We start from the raw sequence: 26,726 nt of genomic DNA on the forward strand, positions 1-26,726 counted from the left end.
AAAACTTAAAACGTTATGCTTATTTTAGGTGCATAATATTAATATCAAACGTACAATACAAATAATAATGGTATGTATTCTGTTTGGAAACCATGTGTTGTAAAACAGTTTGAAGTGTGTCTGAGGTTTTGTGCATTAGGTCAAAAAGTCGTAGCAGACGCCCACACGGATTGATTCTTCTTCCGTCTCTCTTTGGTACAAAAGCTGAAAGAAAGAGAAGCGGGTGTATGTGTGTGAGAGAGAGAGTATCAATGGATGGCAGACATGGATATTGTAACAGACACCCGGGTAAGCCCTATCCCGTACAGCGCAGAGGCTGAGGTCAGGTTAACGGATGCTCTTTCAGGCCCAACCTGATAAACACTTCTTTACAGCAGCCATTTGTTCCAGCACTTACTATTAATAGGTGCATTTTGACTGGCTGTCTGCATGTAACTCTGTCTGGCTCCCCATGTTGCCCTTTGTCCCCTGGTTCCATCGCTTCCCCCTAGTGAAGAATCACTCTGAAGATCAAGATGTTATCATAAACATTTCCTCTGCTTTTGTGGAGGCTAGCTTAGTGGCTCTGGTAGAAGGAGTACTGCAGTTTAAGGATTGTTCGATAAGATTTATATATTATATTAGATATTGCCAAGACCCATCATTTTACCGTCCGTTAATCCATAATCAATTACTCATAGAAAGGTTGAATTTAGAGTTGAATTGATGATTTTGCCAGAAATGCTCTATTGCAAACCAAAAAAGGGACTAGAGGAGGGCAGAACTCAGCCAGTCATGAGCGCTAAAAATAAGTAGTGTTATATTTTATTGCTCAGAGCCTTTCTATAACACGCTGATATCATTTTACCAGTTGGTGATCCTACTAAAGGGGGCTTCAACGTGAATTTCCCCAGTCTGGAACTCATTTTCCAGATCATTCAGACACCACTTATAGGCAGCACAAATCCCCTTCCTCTCATTGTTAACAAAAGTTATTTATTGATGTTTTTATTTGTATTTACTCCAACATGTAATTGGTTGTTCTTCTGTAATCCTGCTGACAGACCAACAATCCAAACAAAAACATAACCTCCTAGGAGGTAACAACAGACGTGTTGTCATATACAGCACCAGAAAAAACATTAAGTCACATTTAGGATGAACTGAATGAATATCTAGCAAATATAAAAAGCCTTTAAAATCACTTTACCTGCATACTATAACCTACTTAAACCTTGTAAGACTCTTTAAACTCTTTAAGTTTTAAAAAACACTCATTTTTGTCAGGGTATCACCCCATTGTAAACTAACATGTTAAAGGCAAACACACAGCAGCTCCTTGATCTGCTTTCTGAGTAAGTAAGTGTTCTCAGCAAAAGGGAACCTTAATGAGACTATATTCTTTCACAGTGCGAGTCCCAGAATATGTTGGTGTTAAAAGCCTCTTTGATATTCTAAATGATTCACCATCTGTGTTTGTGTTTGTTTTTTTCCCATGAGCTTCACACATTGCAATTAATTCAATTTCCACTCAATGGGTCCTTCTCTCTCTCTCTCTCTCTCTCTCTCTCTCTCTCTCTCTCTCTCTCTCTCTCTCTCTCTCTCTCTCTCTCTCTCTCTCTCTCTCTCTCTCTCTCTCTCTCTCTTCTCTTACTTGTCTGTCTCCCTTTAGGAGCACTGTCCACTAGCTTGGGGTAATATCAATATGTTTGACTACACTCACACTCTGGTGGCCAACAAGATGGCTCTGAATCTTTGGCCTGTCCCTCACGGCCTTGAAGACCTCCTCAACCCCATCGGAGTCACTGGATCCAACCCTAATAAGGTATTTGAATTAAGCAATCTTTCAATCACATTGTTTTGCACTGTTGCTTCATTTCATAACAAATGTACAAATTTACCATTTTTGTTATTCACACAATGTGTTGATATTCATTTCTACTTTCCAGGAAACCCCATGCCTGGAGCTGGAATTTGACCACTTCAGTAGTTTGGTCAAATACCCAGAAATGAATGCAGTAGAGGATCATGCAAACTGGACCATCTCAAGGGAACTGGGGTTTAACTACAACCTTTCTGGACAGGTAATTACCTGCTAACAAGCTTCCTATCAGTGGGCTAGAAGAGTACAATAACACAGTGTATATTTTAAATGTTTTGAACCTCAAACACAAGGAAATAAATGTCAGTTATAGCTTAAGACCATGAGGGGCCTCACATGTTTAATGTTGCATCTGTAAGAGGGCTGGACCAAAATGTAACAATATTGAACTGATTACATACATGTCAAGTGTGAAATCCACAGCAATTGCAGCATTAAGAAACATAACGAAATACAACTTAAGCTCCATGTTCATTCATTGACATGTAAGTTACAGTGCTCAAATACACACTTAATAAATAAAATATAACATGTACAGAGTTACTAAGAATAGAATAAGTAAGTTATTAATGAAGGTGTTTGAGTTTCACTGCTCATTACACCCCTTTGTAGTGTGACATTGATTTAGGAGTTCGTAATGTGAGGTGTGGGTCTGTCCTTGTTGAAGGCATTTCTTGCAATAACAAAATCTGCCCAATTAAAAGTCATGCAGGTGAGTAAGTAATGTGAACAGAAAGCTGTGTTGTGTACTGTAAGACACCACATTTAATTATAGTAAGGTGTTATATAAACACATTTGTGAATATTACACATTTTATATTTGTAGGGTTCCCTTTGGTGAAATAGTGATTGCTTTTAACATACGTAGGCAGCACCACAGTTGATTACAGTAGGTTGAATGTATGAATAGATGCAACGTGTCACACACACACACACACACACACACACACACACACACACACACACACACACACACACACACACACACACATTAATTGAAATGAAAGCCATTTTAACTTTCTTTCTGACATTTCATAAAAATAAAAAAAACTGTTTGATATAAGTACATCAATACATTTAAAAAATGTATATCATTTTCCACCCAACCATGAAATATAAAATCTCCTGGCCCGAGTCGCCCCAACACTTTTCCTGTAACTCAGTCGTGCAGTTAGCTGTCGTGTTCAGTTATTCATGATGGTGCAGCTGATGCCGTCTTATCAGGTTTCTAGATGATGTGTGGCATGAGAGCCATGACTTGTGTGAGGTTGGAGTTACTCTGCCATGTGAGAGGATGTGAACAGTGTGAGACAATGTGTTAACTTATTCATGATGTCTGTGTCAAATGTGGTGAATGTCCAACTCAATAAGCGTGAGGATATCATCCGGCTCACTTCTGAGCAGAACATTGTTTTATTTTATCTTAGGTACAATTTAAATCTAAATTAACATCAAATTTTACCAGAATATTGAAGATTTTGGCACTTGGTTTCATAAAGGTGTTTGGTTGGGCGAGGGACAGTTGAATGTATATACAGATTTATTTTGGCAAAGTAATTGCCAAAGAAAAGAAACTCAAATTGGCGATTTAAGGGAAACAGTAAGTGCTTTGACAGCCTAAGACTTACGCCAAATGTAAACAGTATCTGGCTGCATATCATACCAACTGCATTCTGTCTGGGTCACAGTGTCAATAGATATTGAAGTGAAACGTCTGTTATTCTGCAGCCAAATGAATCCATTTAGATGGTTTTGCCAACATTTGTGTGTATCAAAAGCATAAATACATGCTATATTTTATTTTACTGTAGATATGAAGGTTTAACATGTTGTCTACCTCCCCCAGTTTTTGTCTCCTATTTTTCTACAAACACTAGTTTTATCCTGTATCTGATAAGATAAAGTCAGGATTTGCATCATTAGAATGAATAAATATCAAGTAAAAGCCAGAAGAATACTGGCATTTAAATGAATTCAAAGTTAATTTCCCGCTTCTCATGAGCAAGCTGCTCCTGTAAAAACAGACCCAGATGGTGACTTGAATACAGTTTCTCATTTTGCCAACCACTACCATGATCTAGGGCTGTGCAATTAATCGTATTTTAATCGCAATTACGATTTTGGCCTGCCACAATTACGAAAACAACATAATCGAAGAAAATGATTATTTTGCTTTGCTAGGTTGTGGTTGTATTTTTGTATTGATTTTTCAGTTGAATTATACGTTCAGGGTAATCAACAGTTAAAAAGATACTGTTCAAATTATTATTTGTATTTAAAAGTTCAATAAATGGATGTTTTCAAAGGCAATGAATAATCGTATTTAATAATCGTGATATCAATTATTGACCAAAATAATCGTGATTATGATTTTTGCCATAATCGCACAGCCCTACCATGATCTGGTACTCTAATGTGTGCATATAAATAATAAGTGATTGTTGGTGTAAATGAAGGCTGTGGTTGTCTCAGATCAGTATACAATGTGCAGTAATTTAGAAATGTAAACTTTGAAAGCTGACGGAAATGGTTGAATAAAACAAAATATATAGTGCAAAAGTTAAAATGGTATGAATTACAGACTTGTATCTTTTGTGGTGTGTGGTTTCAGGTCCATCAGACTGTGTGATCTATTAGGGCTGTTCAATGTGGATTTATTTATGATGACAGCGTAATGTGGTGTATAAAGTTATTCCTTAATCTGTAACTTGATATGTTTGACAAGCACCGCAACAGTAATGGAAACAGTTGGTATCGTTCCAAGCTTTATTGGCTCCTCATAGTAACTGCATGGTTGATTATCCAGAGAGGCACATATTTATTAGATAAAGATACTGTGATGCCAAAAAAATAAAAAATAAAAAAGTAACAAATGGTAGTTTTAACAATAAGCGTCAAAGAAGACAACATCGCTGTTTAAGGTTATGATTAAAGTTAAATCATGACAGCCAATAGATTTATTATGGTACTGTTGGCAATAATAATGTTTTTATTTGTACTTTTTTGTTCTGTTTTAGAGCAACCGGTCGGCCAGAGATCATGCCCTGACGGATAGCGACACTGAGCAGATGAGACAGCTGAGTAACAGAGACGCTCTCTCAGAAATCACTGAGCAGGAGAAAGACTTCCTCTGGAGACACAGGTAACCACACAGCCAGCAAGTATAACACTATAACTACCATATATCACACATAAAGTACTACTTGGATTGAAGAAAGTGGCATGAATTGAACAGGTCAAATTCTATGTAGCTGTACGTGAAAATAGATTCAATTCGGGCTTGTTATTTTTGGTTGGTAGCTAAAAGTGCTATTGTTTTGGGTTTTATTCAGCTGTTATTCTGAAAGGGACTGGTTGGTACAGTGGAAAGAAAATAGTTCCTACATTTAAATGCTCACAACAAAGTCTGTGTCATCTTAAGTAAAGGGTATGATTTCTGGAAGAGACATTGCTGTTGATCTTTTAAATAACTTTTGGTGTGAACTGTCTATTTAATAATACATAAAACAAAAAAAGTTAAACAACATTTTAAAGAATAACCAGAGCCAAATTGTGTACGCTGAATACTCATGTAAATCAATATCACTTATCAGATTTAGTTTTAACTTTGTATGCAGGATGTAGATGTGTAAAAACAACAGATTAAAACTTAAAGTGGAAATGTAGTTATCTCCTTTCTTATTTTCTACCAGACACTACTGCATGAACATCCCTGAGATCCTTCCCAAGATCCTGCTCTCTGTCAAATGGAACTCCAGGGATGAAGTAGCACAGGTAATGTCATGCCATTTCCTACCTGCTCATTACAAAAACACTCATACATACTCAAAATAAACTTGATCAACGAGTAAAGGAAAGATGTTTTGGGGGATTGTGAAAAATACAAATACATGCAGAAAAAAGTAGGTAAATGCAAATTGTGTTTTCCATCTACTCCATGTTGGACCACTTAAATCAACTTGTTAGGAAAGAACTCCTTTTTAAGCTTGAGTGTATACTTGAGTTAATATATTTACCGCCGCAGACAGCTGATAGTTTATAATGAGTATTAAATCATATTTCTTGTTTGTCTCCCAGATGTACTGTCTGTTGAAGGAATGGCCGTCCACCCGCCCTGAGCAGGCCATGGAGCTGTTGGACTGTAACTACCCAGACCCCATGGTCAGACACTTTGCTGTATGCTGCCTCGAAAAATACCTGACCGACGACAAACTGTCCCAGTACCTCATCCAACTTGTACAGGTGGGTCTGATACTTTAAGTAGACTGTGGGGTGCCTTTGTACAGTTATATCTGTAGGAAAGCAGCTGTATTGAAGACTCTAAAAGTCTGCCTTAAGCTGTTGCTTTGTGTACTGAGGCTCCATGGTGAAAAACAGTATTGAATCCGAAATGACTAACCTGAACCCCCGTTATGCATCTCGATCATTTCTCTTCTCCTGTTCTAGGTATTAAAATATGAGCAGTATCTCGACAATCCCCTGGCCCGTTTCCTCCTCAAAAAGGCTCTGACCAATCAAAGGATAGGTCATTTCTTCTTCTGGCATCTAAAGTGAGTCACCATCCAGATTGCTTTTTCCCTAATGTTTATGCAGCGTCCTTTCTCTGTGAGCTATTATTATCTTTCCTTCCTGCTTCCCACTCCCTTCTCTTTGTGGCTTCTTCACAGGTCAGAAATGCACAACAAAACAGTGAGCCAGAGGTTTGGGCTACTGCTGGAGGCGTACTGCCGGGCCTGTGGGATGTACCTCAAACACCTGAGCAGGCAAGTGGAGGCCATGGAGAAGCTCATTAACCTCACTGACATCCTCAAACAGGAGAAGAAAGATGAGACGCAGAAAGTAAGGAGAGCAGCAGCACACACTTACACACACGTATTATACATTTGCACAAAAAAACATTATGCTTTTGTCTGGTTCAGGTCCAGATGCGGTTCCTTGTGGACCAGATGAAGAGACCGGACTACATGGATGCTCTGCAGAACTACACCTCTCCTCTCAACCCTGCACACCAACTGGGAAACCTGAGGTAGGGAGCAGCGTGACTGAGCCTGTGTGTGCATGTGTGCTGTTGTAAAAAGAGGGCATTGTACAATACCTTGAATGAATTTGTGCACAGGTTAGATGAATGCAGGATCATGTCGTCAGCGAAGAGACCGTTGTGGCTGAACTGGGAGAATCCTGACATCATGTCCGAGCTGCTCTTTCAGAACAATGAGATCATCTTCAAAAATGGAGATGGTAAGTAACACACGGACACAAACAACCCACATTACACTTTGCCACACTCAAGTGTTTTGTATCTCACTCAATACCACCAGTATGCCATTGAAAGAAACTCTGATAGCTTTAGCTCTGTTAGCCGGTAAAGGCCTTAATAGGCGCTTTCACACCAAGTACTTTGCCGTACTTAGTTCATCAGAACTTAGTTCATCAGAACTCTTTAGTTCTGAAGCAGATCGCGTTCACACCGGAATAAGTCCCTGAGGGAGGGTTAGGCAAATGAAGCCGCTGACGTCACTTTTTCTTCTGCTTTGGGTTTACTGGCAGGCCGTAAACAACTTTACGGCGTATACTGCCACCCGAAGTCCCCGACCGGAAGTCCCCGGAGTTGGGGACTGGCTTCAGTAGAAGCTGCTGGGACTCCCAGCAGCTTCTACTGAAGCCTTCAGAGTAAATCGCCAGAAACGCCGACACCTCCTCATTTCCACCGCTCCCATGTTTTCTTTTGTGTTGCCATAAGTTAGTCTCTCTGCGTTTGTGCGCTGGGCTAATGCTAATGCTAATAATGCTAATGCGAGGAAAATAAAATGGCGGCTTCACAAAACTTTTTGGGAGTTTTACGGGGCGTGGTTTGCAATCTGCCCAGCCAATCAGAAATGGGAACCTTTTTCTCCCAGGAAAGTACCTGCTCTCTAGCAGGGACGGAAAAGGGGGTAAAAAGGTTCTCATGAACTAAGTTCTAGTTCCGGATTTTTTTGGTGTGAATGCAAATCTTCGGAACTATATAGGAACTATACTGGGAAAAGTACTCCGGTGTGAAAGCGCCTAATGGGTAAAAATCTTTTTTTAAATCAATATTTTAATGTCTTAAAAATGCAAAGCCATTGGATTCAGGATTTTCAGTTTTTTTTGTGATCTTGCATTGTTTAATCTCAAAAATAATTAGTAACATCTAATTAAAAATGTTTGCCATTAACATCAAACAGATCCTGATAGCGGTTAAAATGCATATACAAAATCTCTGATTTCATTCCAAGTGTAGTTAAAAATGTTCAATTTAATTTACTTAGTCTGTAGGAACCCTCTAACCAACTTCATTGTTTATGTTTGTGTTATAGACCTGCGGCAGGATATGCTGACGTTGCAGATTATTAAAATCATGGAGAACATTTGGCAGAATCAGGGGCTGGACCTACGGTACTCTCCCTATTCTATTTTCTCGATCCCTTTTCCTCCCATATTTTTCTTGCACAGTTTTTTCTGCTTCAATTGATACATTCTCTAACTTTCTCCTGCCTCAGTGCATATGGCTAAACAAATCTGTTGGTGTGTGTCTACAGGATGCTTCCGTACGGCTGTCTGTCGTTGGGAGACTGTGTGGGGCTCATTGAGGTGGTTCGCAGCTCCCACACCATCATGCAGATTCAGTGTAAAGGAGGCTTGAAAGGAGCCCTGCAGTTCAACTCAAACACTCTGCACCAGTGGCTCAAGGACAAGAACAAGGGCGAGATGTGAGCTCCTCTCTCCTGAGATTATTTTTCACATCATTAGACAGGGAAGAACATAAGAGGACTTTAGTGTGACCCTTAAAGAAATCTGCTGTTGCTAAGAGTTGCAGCCTATTTCCTGCCCACATAAGTTTCCAAATCCACATTAGTTTTTTAAAGAATTTTCACATTTCCAATTGCTTTTAAATGCTAAATTAATTGTGTCACTGCTAATTTGTGTGTGTGTTTTTGCAGGTATGACCTGGCTGTGGATCTGTTCACGAGGTCCTGTGCTGGCTACTGTGTAGCTACATTTATCCTCGGGATAGGAGACAGACACAACAGCAACATTATGGTCAAAGATGATGGACAGGTAACTTGTGTATGAACACCAGACACTTTTATTTAAGGCACAGTAGGACACGTTACAGTTTTCCCTAACAGACACATAGTGAACAACCTGCACAATGTTTCAATCCTAATCTGTCTAGCCAAGCCTCTGTTTTTTCTTCTTCTTATATATGAGCGAATACTCAGCAGACTGAATGGCACATTTTATTGAAATAAATTGGTATCAGCAGTAAATAGATTTCACTTAAGAGGAGGTAACTTGTTATAGAGAAACTACTTTTTGACTTTGTGCTTTCTTCTTTTCCCTGCTCCCCTCTAGTTGTTTCACATAGATTTTGGCCATTTCCTTGACCATAAGAAGAAGAAGTTTGGCTACAAGAGAGAGCGTGTGCCCTTTGTGCTGACACAAGACTTCCTCATCGTCATCAGCAAGGGTTCCCAAGAGTGTGCCAAGACCAAAGAGTTTGAGAGGTACTGCAGCATTTAAACTATGTATTAGTCTTCTACATGCAACTAATAAGTCAGTCTGTTGATTGGTTGTTTGAGGTTGTAGAATTCCAAAATGTGTCTCTTAATGTGCTATCCTGAAATTCTGCCATAAAAAAGGTTTGGTATACTGTAGGTGCGTTCATCTTAAACTAGGTTTAAAGGGTTACATTGTTACCACTGTATTGAAACTGGTTTTGTCTTTTTTTTATTTTATATTGTAATGCAGGTTTGATTTTATGTTTTTATATTTTGAGGATTAGGGAACTTGGGAGGGAACAGCCCCTAAATCTTCTTCATATGGCACCCGACTGCAAGTTAAACAGACCGTCTCTCGTGGAATTAGGTGGTTGTTACTGCCAGTGTTGGGGGTAACGTGTTACAGTAATCAGATTACATTTGTCTCTAATTCAGTAGTGTAACGCGTTACTGTTGGTCTTGGTTACAGGACAAAATTATCTTGTTACTTGCGTTACTTTAAGGTCTTCTACTATCTGCATAACTGGAGGACAGAACATTTAATAAAACGGCCTGTTTCACTAGTGCTACACACGCAAGTTCATGGATGAGGAAACAAGGCAGAAATTACAGAGTTGCATAGCAGAGATAAACAGGCATGTCTCAGCAAATATCGTTGAGGAAATGTTGCCCGTTTCAACGGTGGAACTGCAATATTTCTGAAACATATTGAGCAAGATACAGGTAACGGGGCTGCCGCCATCATACAGGAAAACACAGCTGAATTTCAAACAAAGAGCAGAAAACCGAGGTCTTGTGTACAGTATTGTCCTTATTAGATTAAGGATGTGTGCTTATCTGGGCATCTGATGTTACAGAGGGATCCAAAAGTAATGTAACTTGTAGTGTAACTAATTACTTTCAGCAGTGAGTAACTAAGTAAGGCATTACTTTTTTTTTTAAAGTAACATCTAATGTGTAATGCATCACTTTTTTTGAGCAACTACCCCAACACTGGTTACTGCACAATACTGAGTTTAGTTTTAGTTTTTTTTATTCTTGTTGTCTTTGCTTCGACCTGTTTTGTTGATATTTCTCACATTACATTCCATCTCCCCCCAGGTTCCAGGAGATGTGTTATAAAGCCTACCTGGCCATCCGGCAGCATGCGAACCTGTTCATCAACCTGTTCTCCATGATGCTGGGCTCCGGCATGCCTGAGCTGCAGTCATTTGATGACATTGCCTACATCAGGAAGACGCTGGCCTTGGAGAAAAGTGAACAGGTAATAAGACTTTTCCCCTGAACTCATATCCACTCCGATCTGATATTGTTATTGTCGTGTATCTCACATTAAAATGTCATCATCTTCTTTATTTGATTCTGCTTTGTGCAGGAGGCGTTGGACTACTTTATGAAACAGATGAACGATGCTCACCATGGAGGGTGGACCACCAAGATGGACTGGATATTCCACACAATCAGACAGCATGCACTGAACTGATCTCCTGCACACAAACAACACAACACCAGTCCCGCCATGAAGTAACACCTCAGTGATGAAGGAAGTTTACACCCATACCATTTCTGTTCATCTAAACAAGGTTCCGGTTTTTCTTTGGCCATAATCATATGCTTTCTTCTCAACAATCGGTTCTACAAGAGATTGTTGTCTCCATGTCCTTGTGAAGATATTCCCTTCCTGGCCAATGCATCCACAAACAGGAACAAACTGGGAAACAAAGAAAATGTTACCTCTCACCCTGCTGCTCTTGTTGGGAAAACACAAATTGGACAAAACAGCTTAAAGAAAATCGTCCAATCGTATGAAGCCACAAAGTAAATCCAACTTGCTGCCGTTCTACTGTGTTAGCTCTGCACTGTGGCTCCATCCCAGAAAGAGATGCTTGTATCTCTGCTGAGAAGATAGCGTGCACAAAAGAACATATCAAACCTAGTATTTGTTACGCAAATATGTTGCACATCGCAAGATTAAAGAAGTATGACGTAAGTATGACTTACCACTGTTCCCTCCTGAGCTGATTTGGTGTCAGCTTCGCCACCTTTAACCCTCTGTGAAAAGAACTGCATAAGAGCCTGTCGGTTGTTTTGCACAGCTCTAAAGTCTCCCTCGGCCTCAAAGAAAAAGCACTCCACCCTTGGGAACATTTGTTGGTGGCGCTGCTTTAGACTCATAAACTTCAGGGTGATGATGCCTCTCCATCAAAAAACAGCACTTAAAAAGTAGTAGAATACTATACAGGTTTATTATGACTTTTTTTTATTTATTTATGTATCTAGTTTATCCTTTTTTTACACATGCAACACTCAACTCTCCAGAAACACACTTGTTTGTTTCAATATATATTTGGAGTTTTTTTGTATTTGTGCTTCCTTTATCTGACTACCATGAGTTCTGCAAATGACGACTACTAATGCCCTTTTCGCCTCCTGCAATTCTAAGTTAAACATCAGTTTGTTAGTGACGCTAGTTTGCAGCTTGGAATTTGTGATAATGAATTTGTTTGGGGATGCACATTTGGTAATGAAGGAAAGTGCCAGTCTCACGCTTTGAATAATGTGATCTATTTAAAGCCTCTGGCTGTCTATTTTGTTGGCGAGCAGAAGCCCAGGGGAATGTCACGTCTTCCTGATGATAAAATGCCTTGGCGTCACAGAACCTGATTCACATTGCTAAGCCCGACAGCCTACATATTTGTAGTAAACAAACCATGACCGCACTATTTACATGAAAAGCTAGATTTTAGGTTTTAGTAACATGAAAACCAATATCTTTTTATTATTTCTAACTATGCGATATTTATCGTTTCATCTCTTTAAATGTCAACTGATGGACATAGTTCGTCATACACATTTCGTTTATATGTTTATCCATTTTTATTTGAATAACATCTTTCACTGAGCATGTAATAAACCTGCCAGTATTTGAGCAATGCTCTCTAAATCCTGGCTCTTTATTTTCCAAACTTTTTACATATCCTCCCCAACGGAAACATATGAGCGTGTAGGTTTTTCAACATGTTTAAGTCAAAACAAAATAGCCTTTACAAATTCCATTGGATCGCTCAATAGTAAGCAGATAGAGTGATATATAGCTGTAGAGGAAGCATAGTCTCTGCCCACACCTCCTTCAGCTGTGGTGTCTATAGGCAGAGGATGAGGGGAAATGTATGAATTAGACGTTAGCGCCATTCTTTGGACATGTTAACATAGTTTTATCAACTGATATCAACATACTTTTTTATCTGGTAGCTCGATTAAGCCACTCTTAAGTTCTATAGTGATCGTCACAATCACATTTAATTGAAAGACAGGGATTTTGACTTTGTTCCATTGAGCAAAGTCACCTTGTCTTTTGAGATTGGTATTAGCTATAAAATGTGTTTTTATAAACAGAAAACCCTGATTGACTGTAAGCTTAGCCAGTTGAGAACGTGTCAAATGATGAGCTTTGTTGAGGAGAGAATGTATTATTTAACAAAAGTAGCTCAGAGCAGCATCATGAGCCCCTGACACCTCTACTGTGTACCTAGAAAGATATTTGGATGTGCTCATGGCTAGATTATCATCTTCTGTTTGAAAGTAGATCTGCCAGTGAAAAAGGAAGTATGCACTTTTCCCAACTGTTGATTGTATGGAAAAGCCTAAATGGTGGTCTGTTCTGGTATGGCACACCTGTGTGTTGTCATATTACTGCAACATTAGTGGCTAGAATGTATTGAGCTGTAAAATATGTGCACTCTTTTTCTGGTTTTTGCGTCATTTATGGTTTCTCTCTAAAGTGTCAAATGCAGTGCCACTAAACATACAAGAGGTGATCGGCAGAGAGCTCTTCTCTTCTTTCTCTCAATGTGCCAAACACAGGTTCACTGAGGCCTGTGGAAGATAATGCTGAAATTAAGTAGGCATATCAGTTTATCTTAAAATAAAAAAGAAGAGGTTGGTGTATGCACCTTAAAATAGCCTTTTTGTCCAGAAGAACGTTAGCCTAGTGTGCATGTCAGGATAACCAGTTTGTACACTTTGAAGCAGCATTAGCCGTATGTATGTAGAGTTGCAGTCAGACTGCTTTTTTTTCTATCCTGAGCTCATATATGACAACCTGCAGTGTTACTATCATTATTATCTCTTCCCATGTATATGTTTGTGTGAACTCATTTCTCTCTGTACAGGATGCAGAGCTTCATTGGCAGGCCCCAATGAAAACCCACACTGTGTGTATGTAGCTTACATGTGTGAGATGACACTAAACACTTTTTAATTGTTTGTTAGGAAACATAAGTGAGAGGGAACTTTTCATACGGTTGTAAATGTTTTACTTGAGATATTGCATATCAGAACCGCAGCTGTATTTTGTTTTTGTTTTTAAGTTGAGACTGGTTGTTGTGCATTGTCTATTTATTACTGATTGTGAGAGCTTGTGTGTGTGTGTGTGTGTGTGTGTGTGTGTGTGTGTGTGTGTGTGTGTGTGTGTGTGTGTGTGTGTGTGTGTGTGTGTGTGTGTGTGTGTGTGTGTGTTCATGTGGTAAAGCAGGGCTGTTTGTTTAATAATGTGGTTATTGATGCCACAGTTATACATGAGTGAAGAAACAAGTATTTCTTGAAGTGATGAATGTTGTTCTAGAGCCAAATTCCAGGTGCAAAGTATTACAAATATATATTTATTGTTCTTTCATTATCCTGAGACTCAAACTCATGAAAATTAGGTCCAAGTGATAGCTCTCACAGACAGCATGATTATGTGTCTAAAGTTCTGCTTGTCCTCAACTTATGCACTGAATTTGTACAGGGTATCTGCAATAGTATTGCACTTGTTTTTCCACCTGTGAAGGCTGTGGTGGCTTCCATGCTTTATCCCTTTTGACTTTAAAGCAACATTAAAAAAAAAAAGGTGTAATTGTATGAATCAACAATCTACATAATGATACATTATCATTTACCTGCTGTTTTCTCAGAATGTGGAGTTATTGAATCTCTTTGAACCCGCTTGTGTGCTGAGAAATACTGTGAGATTTCGTGAGGTTAAACAGAGAGGGGAGGGAGGTCCTGTTTCCATTCATCTTCAGTTTGCCCCTGCTAATACAATCACAAGATGTTAGCTATGATTTTAAGACAACCAGTGGACATAATAACAAACACACAGGAAATAAGAATGCAATTTAATGCAATATCCATGCAGTGTTTACTGCTCTGTGAAAACCTATTGTTTTTTATGATATTCAAATGTGTTTCTGTTACGATCTGTAAACATAATCAACAGGTGTTAGTTTGTCCACCACCTGTAGGAACTCTATTGTTTCTGTAAAGCAGTTCAAAAGCCACTGTTACTGCTTTTGTTTTTAATACAAATTGCATTGCTAGGAAGCCTTTGAATAGGCTTTGAACAGAATGAATGTCAAGGGTTTTAAACTATTGTACTTCCAAGAGCAAGTATGACTAATCAATAAGATTATTGATCATTAGTGATCATTTAGCTTTTGAAGTATCCTAAATGTTAAAGGGAAATATCGACTAAATGGTCAGTAGCTTAATGTTCAGTTCTGTATGCAGTGCTCTAAACTACACTAGTGTGTCGAATATTTCCTCAACATGCCGTGCTGTCAGAACCTTAACCTATACTATGAATGAATGTACATCGAGCCATGTTTCCCACAGCCTGTACCTGCATGAGCTTGGGTAAAGAGGAATATTCTTTTTCATTGTTTTAGTTTTCATATTCAGCCTGCTAAGCAGCCATACAAATGTTTAGAAATGAATGCCTTACGTTTATAGGAACATTTTCATCGTCACAATAACCTGCATTTATTAAAAGAAATGTATTTCATTTAGGCTCGCAGGGTAAAGATTTGTACCCTGACCGACTGACTGGTCATCTGAGTGTTTGTGAAGATGTACAAATAAATGTGTTAAACATTCACCCCGCTTCTGTTTGCTCGTACTTTCCCCTCCTGCAGTTTCACTCTACAGCAAGCCTTCACAAAGCCTTACTGGATTGAATAAAGCAATGAATTATATCGTCAATATGTTCAAATGTAATGACTTTATTTATTTTATTCATTTCCAGGGCTTGAAAAGAAGATTTCCGGGTATCCAAAGGACTTCATCCGGATGTTGACAATGTTAAAAGACCAGTAAGATCATTTAGGCTGATAAAATGATAATAGGAAGTCAAAGGGATACCGTGTAAGTCAGTGAGTGCAGGACCATTTTACAGAAAGAAACACATAATCGATTAGCTGCATTTATATTCACATTTAACCACAGCACAAAGAACAACGTCTTATTTTCGTGCATATCTTTCCCTTTGAAGAAAAGACACATGCTATTTTCTCACATCTCTAATAAAACCGACAAATTGGGCACTTTGATTTACTCAAAGGAAACTGAACCTGATTATCTTAACAGTTTAGAGCTCTTTCATCACTTCAGTAATTTTCTCCAGTGCTTTCAAAGAAGCAACAGGTCCCAAAAACAAGTTGCTTTCACCTGAGCTGGTTATTTTATCAACCTTTTGCATCTTAAATTTGAAATTAATCAAAGGTGTTTCTTTAAAGAAAAATGTGCTACAACCCAGAAAATAAAGCACTAGTCTAAATAAACAAAAATCTGTGTTTGGAGGGAGTAAAAAGTGAGATCATTTTGAATACAAATGTGTTTCCCTTGAGGATGAATTCATCCCAGCAGGTCTGTATCGCTGAAGCCCCCCTCTGCTGGGGGCTGGGGGCTGGCCTCCTCTGCCAGGCCAGGTGCTGTGGGGGGGATGGGGTTGAAAGGTTTCCAGGGGTTGGACGGGCAGTGGAAGGGGCTGTCGTTCCCAGCTTCTGCACCCATGTCCGGGGAGGAGGGGGATTTGGATGCAGTGGTGTCTTCCTCAGAAGACTCTTCTTTGGCCGAAGCCTTGGCGGTGGGGGGTGGGCTGGTTGTGGTTGGAGGCGAGGTGGTGAAGGGGACTTCGAACAGGATGTTCCTGAGAGGAGACCAGCCCGGGGGACGACGCCTGGTAAATATCTGGAGAAGGAATACAGTAAGACACTTAGCAACTGGACGGTTTTACATTTTAGAATGAAAGTATTGTGATTGAATTAAAATGGGAAAGATGAAAAAGTATGGGCATCCTATTTTACAAAGTCTATCCTTTTTATCTTGAAGGTTTATAGTATGTAACTGTGATAGATCTTATTTGGCATATTGCATGTTGTCTTTTATTTACAGCATACAAACTCGAATGTCTAAATTTCATTTTCAAGATATATCACTATCTAGTATTTGAGCAGATAGTGAGAGCTGACAGGTAAAACTTATTTTATATAGTACTTTTACTTTCAATTAAAAATAGAGCTGTTTATCATAGATTCAATTAAGTCGATGTGCTCTTTATTCAATTTCTAAAACAGGCTAAATGTTTGAGCATCTTGTGGAAGTGGGTCTCACCATGCGCAGCATCCCTTGTTCACACTGTATATTGGCCTGTGGGACCTCAAACCTCCATGGTGCTACGTCCACTGTAGAGTTACAGTTGGCAAACTCCTACACACAAACAGAGAGAGAGAGAGACACATCAGTCTAATAAACGTGGAGCATTGGATGGGTAACATAGGGGTCATGGGGTAGAGACACAAAACAACCACTAAGACGAAAAAGAAAATAATAAAGAACGCAACATCACACAAAGCCAAATAAAGCCACCATCAAGAAACACATCAACAACAAAAGGACACACAATGACCCAAAGACACACAGAATGACCACAACGAGACACAGATCGACCACTTTCAGAACCAAAACAAACAGAATACAGCAACAAGGAGACTCGTAACAGCGACAGAAAGACACAAAACAACTAAAAAGACACAAAATACAACCACATATAACAACAACAAAGAAACAAAGACTATGTCAGTGCTTACCACATTCTCATTATCAGGGACACACAGCTCGTTGAGGTCTTTGTGTTCACTCTTGGGACAGGTGGTCCTCCTCATATCAAAACGCAGCTTGAACCTGAATCCTGCGACGACCTACAGGGAAACAGATACAGATGCAGACAGTAAAGAAAAACCTTCTTCTCCTCTTCATCTTCACCTCTCTCCTCATATCAACCCGTTTCTACCTGTCTGGTGGAGGAGCCCACAGAGTGCAGGGTGAACAGGTGAGTAGAGTCCGATATGGAGTTATACTTGGAGATGGAGACAGAGAGAGGAACCCTGAGATCCTCTGAGTTCTCATCGATCTTTGTCGGGCATCCCAAACAGACTGATTTCACTGGGACGACGTAATCATCTGGAGAGGAGAAAGATGGTGGAGAGAAATAAAGAATGAGAAGACAGCAGATTGACTGGGCTAATCATGCTGTTAATTCTAACCACAAAACCTAATTTCTGTAAGACCAGATCCAACTGAAGCAATCTACAAAACAATACAAGTTTTATTTTTCCAAGCTGTGCCTTTAAAAGTTGCAAAACATTTTGTTGGCTGGATAGAAAAACAACTATTTACTGGATGCTTTCAGTGGGCTGGTTGGGCAAAGATTAAAGTCTAGACTATCACAAGTTAATATTGCTCTCTCTCTCTGTATCTGAACATTATATTTCACAATCAGCTTCTCTGTGTATGCCGTGCGCCCACGAGGTTACACTTTCCTCAATGAATCACTGTTTTCTTAATGAGAAATACACTCCACTAATAAACAGAGTCATAGGGAACGTTATCAGCACACCAGATGTTCCTCTTTCCATACACGATATACGTTAAGAATATGTAGGTACCTGAAATGTGTTCCTAAGTAAAGTACTTGAGTAAATGTATGTAAATATGAAGCGTCACATGAAAACAAATTAAAGTATTGATCAACTGGGCCTGCATGTAATATCATATGTCTAAGTTAAAAAATATACTTTCGATCATTTTGAAAGACATTTCTCTATAAAATTTAGTTCAGGTTTCTGCCAAAAAAAGTTATTTTGGATGTATTTATTTATTTATTACTATCCTGTTTATGTCTCTGTTTTACTAGCTTTGAAGGGTCGCTTCAGTTCTTGAATCTTGAATCTCAAATGTTCAATATTTTTTTCACACTGCAGGAAACACGAGACGAAAAGGCTTTATCTTTTATCTCCAGACTTTAATTACTTTAGATATTTTTTTAAAGTATAGTTCTAGGTTTGGTTGGTGATGGTGGATTAGATAGAACTAACCCTCTCCATCTTTTCTTATTTCTTTGTGAAAAAAGCTGGATATTCTTGTGTCATAACTGATAAAACAATAATATGACACTTTGTTATTTTCACTCACCGAGCAGGCAATCCACCTGTCGAGTGTCTGCCTCTGTCTCTGTCATGTAGACAGTGGCATTGCATGAAATTGGTTTCTGAAAAGAAAAACAGCTTGGATGATTTAATTTGTTTTAATCAAAGATTTGGTTAAAAAGAACACAATGGTGCTCTAGGAGGAGATTCAGGTGATAAGGTGGGGGGGTTACCTTGGTTGGTTATTGGCTAATGGTTACACAAGCCAAAACATCGTTATGACATCATAAAGTGGCCACAATCTGATCAGCTAATTTTCAGACAGGTTTTTATATAAATGGATCAGGACAAAAAGAGAGAGAATCCTTTTTCCTGAAACTTTCAGAATATCTTTACACGGAGGGGACACCGAGGGGTTTATGTATAAAAGACATGAAAAAGTGGATTTTGCATAATAGGTGACCTTTAACTCTGAATGTATTTCCTGTGTAAACTAAATACGCTGGAAAGACATTGGGCACTGTTTGTAGATTTTTACTGTGTGTCACTGCTAACAAAACCATGGATGTCTGCAGCTGTTTTGCTCTCTCATTATTACCTCTCTTCCGTTGGGCAGATAGTCGCAGACAGTCCAGGGTTTGTTGCTGCCAGCTAGACAGTCGCTCCTCCTGGTGGTGAACTGCAGTGAGTACACTGAGTCCGAGCCATTCTCTGACTGGAGACACACACACACACACACACACACACACACACACACACACACACACACACACACACACACACACACACACACACACACACACACACACACACACACACACACACACACACACACACACACACGCACACACACACGCACACGCACATGTTCAGTGTACCAGAGGTCATAGTGTGTAAACATGTTTTCTTTACATTTCTTATCATCCCACAGCTTTAGTTCCTGTTGTTTCACCACCGTCCAGTTTCATCTCTAATATGATACTTTAAAAAAAAATTCAGGAGGCCACAATCACCACATGTATGAATTATTATTATTGTTAAAGGTGGGGTAGGTAATTTTGGAGAAACCAGCTCGAGTGCGCTAGAATTTGAAAATACACAGCCGGAGAAAATCTGCCACTTCCTTACAGAGCCCCTCCTCCAACACACACGAACGTGACCAATGAGCAATGAGGGCACGAGATAAGTGTGTGCACAGATGGAAGGCTGACAGGCAGGTAGGCCATCCAGTTATTCTAGCCGGGCCGGCTAAAATGATTGGTCGTGCTTTTTACAGTATTACGGCTTCCACAGATGACATTTTTTTATGGATTTTTTGTCAAAGCACTTAAGATATTCATTGCTATCGGGATGTTAAGAGCATTCCATGGAATATAACAAAAAGTGTATCTCGAGCCGGTTTCTCAAACTTACCTACCCCACCTTTAATACTATTATTATTATATTTTATAATAAGTGAAACAGTTAAAACCTCAATAAAGCTCATGAAATAATTGCATTGTCCTAGTTATTGCCAATGTCTGTATTATATTCTTTAGCAGTATTATGGTGTCGAGCAGATTCAAAATGTTTAGTTTTGCACATTTCACCCTTTTGTTTTTTAATTGTAGTGACTATATTAATCACCCTTCATTTTTAGTATGTCTAAAAAGTCCCTCTTACAAGAAATATGTCACCTTGGCAACATGTTGCTTTTGTTAGTGTCTTAGAAGTTGGGGACTTTGAGCATTAACAACAATATTTATATTTCTAAAGTTACAAAACTGCCTTTCATGTGTGACTGATGTTATATCTTAATATATCATTTAAGTGTGTTATCTAATATAATTTATTTAACTTATTTATATTATGAACTTTTTCTTTGTTTCTAATACTTGAATGTAGGAATATAGTTGTAACATAGTCTTTTTACAGTGTGGTATTGTTTTACTACAATAAAAGATTTGAGTACTTACTGGCTTGGTTAAGCTACACAGCTGCTGCTATACTGTTGGTTTACAGTGAAATATTGAATCTAAACTAATTTTACTTGTTTTATTTGAATATTTTGTAAAGTAAAAATAACTAAATAATTTAGTGTGTCAATGTCAAGTTTTCCTTTATCCTTTTATTCAAATGTGACTCCTCTTAGTAAAATTGTAACGATAAAATGTCTAAATAACCTATGTTAGACATTTGTTAATAAGAGCACTTCAATATCCCACATTTTCTCAAAGAAATCCATAATAAAGACAAGGCTCTGTTTCCTTTGGCATTTAGCTCCATGTTTTCATTTGTTCCCGTATTTGTTTCCTTTGTCTATGTTTTATCTTATTGATATACCAGGTGATTAAGTCATCCTTGGAAGTTATGAAAGGCATACAATTCTGTCTTTTGTCATTGTTTTGATTGAGGGACCCCTAGTGGCAGTAAATAACATTCGATGCCCTAAACTTAGAAACCTCTTGAGGAGGTCTCCGTTTGCGTCCCATCGGTTGGCATGTGAACTCAGTGAACTTGGTGTATTCCTGTACAGAGGCTGCACATAGACACAGCAAACACAATGTCTGGATGATACTGTCATGTATGGAGTGTAACATCTGTGCAGCTTTCACCTCATTTCACTGAGGAGCAGTGAGGGAATCAGAGTGGTAGAGGCCAAAGGTCGACAGGGACAAAGTACCAGTGAAAGCACACAGCAAGCAAACACAAAGACACACACAAGCACACACAAACACACACACACACACACACACACACACACACACACACACACACACACACACACACACACACACACACACACACACACACACACACACACACACACACACACACGCACACGCACATGTTCAGTGTACCAGAGGTCATAGTGTGTAAACATGTTTTCTTTACATTTCTTATCATCCCACAGCTTTAGTTCCTGTTGTTTCACCACCGTCCAGTTTCATCTCTAATATGATACTTTAAAAAAAAATTCAGGAGGCCACAATCACCACATGTATGAATTATTATTATTGTTAAAGGTGGGGTAGGTAATTTTGGAGAAACCAGCTCGAGTGCGCTAGAATTTGAAAATACACAGCCGGAGAAAATCTGCCACTTCCTTACAGAGCCCCTCCTCCAACACACACGAACGCGCACATGACCAATGAGGGCACGAGATAAGTTTGTGCACAGATGGAAGGCTGACAGGCAGGTAGGCCATCCAGTTATTCTAGCCGGGCCGGCTAAAATGATTGGTCGTGCTTTTTACAGTATAGAGTGGCGAAGTCCCTCCCACTTACTTCCGGGGTATGGGACCTTATTTCGGAAAAATTATGCATTGAAGTCAATGGGGAGAGAAAACTTATCTTTCGATCCCGTTTGAATTGTGCCATGAATTACACATATGATGTTTGTCAATCTTAAAAAATCATTTCCATGTCAAAAAAGTCACAGTTTGTCGTAAAACTGTTGAAATATAAGACTATGAAAAATACGTAACTAGAAAGACTACAAATCCCAGAGTCGCGTAAGTGATGTCACAATTGTTTACCTCCACCATTCAGATACCTAAGATCAGCGCAATATAGATATAATCTATCTATATGGCGCTGGCTAAGATAAGATAACTTTAACAAGATGCCTGTGTGCTTAGTACCAGGTTGTTATTATACCAGCAATGGGTCTTGCTCGTTCTTTTGCTTCCCGTCTGATGAAACGACCAGGAGTGGCTTGATCAAGTTAGCTACCTAGCTAGTAGCTAGCACGTTAGTTAGCATTACAGCCTTGTCATTTTTATTAGCCTTAACATGAAGTAACATTAAGTAACCCAACATGTTAAACAGTAAGAGTAGTAGTCATATTTCGTGAACCCTTTGAATAGTACTGTCACCGGTGTGATCATTCTATAATACACCATTTAATTCCGGGGGAGAAATGCTAACGCTAACGTTAGCATCGGCGATCTTTTCTACTTCATGCTATCTGCACAAATGGTTGACATTAAACATTAAAACGACCAGGCAGTTCAGAGAGAATCAAAGGAAGGCAGGCAGGCAGCTTTGCATGACATTCTTCAGGACGTGTTTCATTGTGGTGATCAGTGGCGACTGGTCATTAGGGGCAGGTGGGGCACAGCCCCACCTAGTGTCAGCAGAAAGTATTACAAATAATGATTACAAAAATGCAAAAAAAAAAAAAAAAAAATATATAAAATATATTTTAAGATCATGTTTAATCATCTGATTCGTCTGTACATTGCTGTTTTAGTCTGTGTTCTTCTAATTAGTGTCTACAGTCACAGTGTGTGCCTATTGAGCTGTTTAGAGCCATGTGGGACAAAACCTGATTATGCCCCTTCCTCTCGCTGTGAAGTGAACGTTGACTGTAAAAACTTCACTGCGCATGCTCAGAGTATTTTGTAATGAAATGTGTGTGGCAAAAAAATAATGACCAGAGGGGCACGGAGCTACCATCCCCACTATACGTCGTCTCAAATCATTCAGAGCTGATTGGCTGTAAGTACGTGTGCCGCGAAAAGTGTGCTGTGTGAAGAGGAGACGAGAGAGCTGCAGTGACGCGTCCTAAAACCAGGAAGTAAGCTGCGCATGGCTTCCCTCGACAAAAAAGCAATGAGATTTCTCCAGAGGATTTTAGAAAATAGCTCGAAATAAGATCTGTGGGAAACGTACCTGTTAGATAAATGCACGTTTTGATTAGCCGGATAACATCCACATGTCTACCCTACTTATATAATTTTTTTATCATAAATCTATGGATTAGATTTATGATAGACTTTTGAAACTACAAGAAGATAAGGAGGACTTTTACAAAAAAGTAATAGAAATGTTTGTCCAGAAGGATAGGCAAATGGACTTCATCTTCAAGTCAAGGTAAGACCGCAATTTTATTGAAAATGGGATCTTACTAAGAGAGAACAATTCAATATTTAAATGATAAAATTACATTTTTTGGGTATCCTTTTGTTGAACTGTCTGTTTAAAATTAATCGAAGCATCAGACAAAAAAAGCTTTTGAAAATAATATTATATTTTGGTTTAGGTCAAAATATAATATTTGTAAACCTGAAGAGTCAGTGCCAGTGCCTCACCAGCCATGAACCTCACTGCACGTCACTGCAGAAGCTTATATATAGACATCTAAGTTTTTTGTGCCCCACCACTTTTGTACATATAAAAACGCCACTGGTGGTGATAGTCAATCGTTTGTTGACAAGACAGTAGTGACGGCCATCTTGGTGACGTGTGTGGTTGACCAGAGATGTAGTTCATTTAGCGTTTCACACAAACAAATGTGTTACTTCACAGTTTTACGACACATTTTTTTTTTTTTGACTTGCAAAATTATCTTTTAAATTGACAAACATCATATGTGTAATTCGTGGCACAATTCAAACGGGATCGAAAGATAATCTTTCTCTCTCCATTGACTTCAATGCATAACTTTTCCGAAATAAGGTCCCATGGGGCTCAACCGGAAGGGGAGGGACTTCGCCACTCTATTACGGCTTCCACAGATGACATTTTTTTATGGATGTTTTGTCAAAGCACTTAAGATATTCATTGCTATCGGGATGTTAAGAGCATTCCATGGAATATAACAAAAAGTGTATCTCGAGCCGGTTTCTCAAACTTACCTACCCCACCTTTAATACTATTATTATTATATTTTATAATAAGTGAAACAGTTAAAACCTCAATAAAGCTCATGAAATAATTGCATTGTCCTAGTTATTGCCAATGTCTGTATTATATTCTTTAGCAGTATTATGGTGTCGAGCAGATTCAAAATGTTTAGTTTTGCACATTTCACCCTTTTGTTTTTTAATTGTAGTGACTATATTAATCACCCTTCATTTTTAGTATGTCTAAAAAGTCCCTCTTACAAGTAGGACAATGTCAGTATCTACAACAATGCAACACTGTAAGAGTAACCATTTTCCTCAAAAAACCTACAGTAGCATGTCACACACATCATTTCTTCCATCCCTGTACCTTGCTGGCTGACAGTATCTGAAACAGGGCCAGGTTGTGTCCGGTGCTCAGCCTCTCGTTGAACTTGTTCACGGCGCTGCTGACGGCTCTGTCCACAGACGGGTCGTCACAGAAGATCAGAACGCCAGGCTGCACCTCCAATGCCTCCGGTGAAAAGAAAAAAATATAATCAGATCTTTACTTTTTCTAGTAAAATCCTGATGTTTCTGACAAGCAGGTGAGGACTTGCATTTTCTCCTCCTTCATTAGTGAAATATAATGTTCTTTATTCCACAACATTTATCTGACAGTTACCAGTTACTTTACAGATAACATTTTAAATACTAAACAAGTTCACTATATGAACAATTTGACTTTGCTCACTAGGTCATAATGCAAGAAAGTTGTAGTTGTAGCTACAGTAGGGTTTCTGATTTCTTTCTGCTTACCTGGCCATAGACTGAGCTGTGGAGGCACAGCAGGCCGAGCACACAAAGCCCCGCTCCGCTCCTCATCGTCTGATCCTGATGGATGTTTCTGCTCTGCTTCACAGGAAATAACAGTAAATATAACAACAGATAGTGAACACATCAATCCACAGTTTACCAATGTAATGAAAGTGTATTTCATGTCGAAATGACCTTCTAACCCTGGCAGCGTGAGTCGCAAATGTCTTATTTCTGGCTGAATCAGAAACAATTTTAAGCTTTCAAAATGATTTAATGCAAATATTTAATATAGCATTACTTACAGAATATGAAGGTGAATGCCTGCTGTCGATGTCGCTGTGCTTGAAGAGATAAATGAATGAGTGAAGTTCTCCTGAAACTGTGGGTGGGAATCCTGGGAAAAATGATGACACACTGATAGACACATACACAGGGGACAGGAGGGCACACACACACACACACACACACACACACACACACACACACACACACACACACACACACACACACACATTGATGCTCAAAACGCTCAGTCGGTAAAAGGAGAGTAAATGTTTGCTCTCTTGTTTGCCCTCCAACTTGTCAAATCAATACGACTGTCAGTATCCAAGAAAGAGTATTTAAAGAGGTAACATCTTCCTTCATTAGTGAATTCAAATGAGCAAACGCTCTCATACCTAAATACACACACACACATTTTAACACACAAAGAAGCATGTATGTTTGAAGATAAACATAACTAACTGTACGTGTTTAGGGGCCATTGTGTGTGTGTGTGTGTGTGTGTGTGTGTGTGTTTGTGTGTGTGTGTGTGTGTTTGTGTGTGCTTGTGTGTGTCTTTGTGTTTGCTTGCTGTGTGCTTTCACTGGTACTTTGTCCCTGTCGACCTTTGGCCTCTACCACTCTGATTCCCTCACTGCTCCTCAGTGAAATGAGGTGAAAGCTGCACAGATGTTACACTCCATACATGACAGTATCATCCAGACATTGTGTTTGCTGTGTCTATGTGCAGCCTCTGTACAGGAATACACCAAGTTCACTGAGTTCACATGCCAACCGATGGGACGCAAACGGAGACCTCCTCAAGAGGTTTCTAAGTTTAGGGCATCGAATGTTATTTACTGCCACTAGGGGTCCCTCAATCAAAACAATGACAAAAGACAGAATTGTATGCCTTTCATAACTTCCAAGGATGACTTAATCACCTGGTATATCAATAAGGTAAAACATAGACAAAGGAAACAAATACGGGAACAAATGAAAACATGGAGCTAAATGCCAAAGGAAACAGAGCCTTGTCTTGGTTAAAATGATGGATTTCTTTGAGAAAATGTGGGATATTGAAGTGCTCTTATTAACAAATGTCTAACATAGGTTATTTAGACATTTTATCGTTACAATTTTACTAAGAGGAGTCACATTTGAATAAAAGGATAAAGGAAAACTTGACATTGACACACTAAATTATTTAGTTATTTTTACTTTACAAAATATTCAAATAAAACAAGTAAAGTTAGTTTAGATTCAATATTTCACTGTAAACCAACAGTATAGCAGCAGCTGTGTAGCTTAACCAAGCCAGTAAGTACTCAAATCTTTTATTGTAGTAAAACAATACCACACTGTAAAAAGACTATGTTACAACTATATTCCTACATTCAAGTATTAGAAACAAAGAAAAAGTTCATAAT

General features: G+C 38.9%; 2 protein-coding genes across 4 annotated transcripts in view; one reads left to right on the top strand and one right to left on the bottom strand.

Annotated features, from left to right (window-relative positions):
- The window catches only part of pik3ca (phosphatidylinositol-4,5-bisphosphate 3-kinase, catalytic subunit alpha), a 27,681-nt gene extending 12,142 nt beyond the window's left edge, over positions 1-15,539 (top strand). For both annotated transcript variants that reach the window (XM_034147464.1, XM_034147465.1), the window contains 15 exons: positions 1,652-1,804; positions 1,929-2,063; positions 4,879-5,003; positions 5,554-5,635; positions 5,939-6,103; positions 6,308-6,411; positions 6,529-6,700; positions 6,781-6,887; positions 6,978-7,099; positions 8,200-8,278; positions 8,422-8,592; positions 8,824-8,941; positions 9,239-9,390; positions 10,486-10,648; positions 10,760-15,539. In XM_034147464.1, coding sequence (XP_034003355.1) covers positions 1,652-1,804; positions 1,929-2,063; positions 4,879-5,003; positions 5,554-5,635; positions 5,939-6,103; positions 6,308-6,411; positions 6,529-6,700; positions 6,781-6,887; positions 6,978-7,099; positions 8,200-8,278; positions 8,422-8,592; positions 8,824-8,941; positions 9,239-9,390; positions 10,486-10,648; positions 10,760-10,867 — 1,956 coding nt within the window. In that variant the 3' untranslated portion in view covers positions 10,868-15,539. The remainder of the gene's footprint in view (positions 1-1,651; positions 1,805-1,928; positions 2,064-4,878; positions 5,004-5,553; positions 5,636-5,938; positions 6,104-6,307; positions 6,412-6,528; positions 6,701-6,780; positions 6,888-6,977; positions 7,100-8,199; positions 8,279-8,421; positions 8,593-8,823; positions 8,942-9,238; positions 9,391-10,485; positions 10,649-10,759) is intronic.
- On the bottom strand, positions 15,410-25,425 carry kng1 (kininogen 1). Of its 2 annotated transcripts, none has more exons than XM_034147466.1 (9): positions 25,338-25,425; positions 25,036-25,131; positions 24,608-24,751; positions 19,228-19,344; positions 18,676-18,751; positions 17,495-17,664; positions 17,292-17,402; positions 16,816-16,911; positions 15,410-16,392 (listed from the first exon to the last, which is right to left on the bottom strand). In XM_034147466.1, exons 2-9 carry the CDS (start codon positions 25,099-25,101, stop codon positions 16,057-16,059), a joined length of 1,116 nt encoding a protein of 371 aa, XP_034003357.1. In that variant the 5' UTR covers positions 25,102-25,131; positions 25,338-25,425; the 3' UTR covers positions 15,410-16,056. The 2 variants fall into 2 exon arrangements, with proteins under 2 accessions (XP_034003357.1, XP_034003358.1); XM_034147467.1 differs by having other exon boundaries at positions 25,036-25,128; positions 25,338-25,419.
- Between the last annotated feature and the right edge of the window lie 1,301 nt (positions 25,426-26,726).

Source organism: Trematomus bernacchii, unplaced genomic scaffold (assembly GCF_902827165.1).
Source record: "Trematomus bernacchii unplaced genomic scaffold, fTreBer1.1, whole genome shotgun sequence".
NCBI lineage: Eukaryota > Metazoa > Chordata > Actinopteri > Perciformes > Nototheniidae > Trematomus > Trematomus bernacchii.

Coding starts and splice junctions, on each gene's coding strand:
- kng1 (XM_034147466.1), bottom strand. CDS start 25,101: ATGAGGAGCGGAGCGGGGCTTTGTGTGCTCGGCCTGCTGTGCCTCCAC. Junction 24,752..25,035: donor ACAGCTCAGTCTATGGCCAG/GTAAGCAGAAAG, acceptor TTTTCACCGGAG/GCATTGGAGGTGCAGCCTGG. Junction 16,393..16,815: donor AACAAGGGATGCTGCGCATG/GTGAGACCCACT, acceptor TTCCTTCTCCAG/ATATTTACCAGGCGTCGTCC.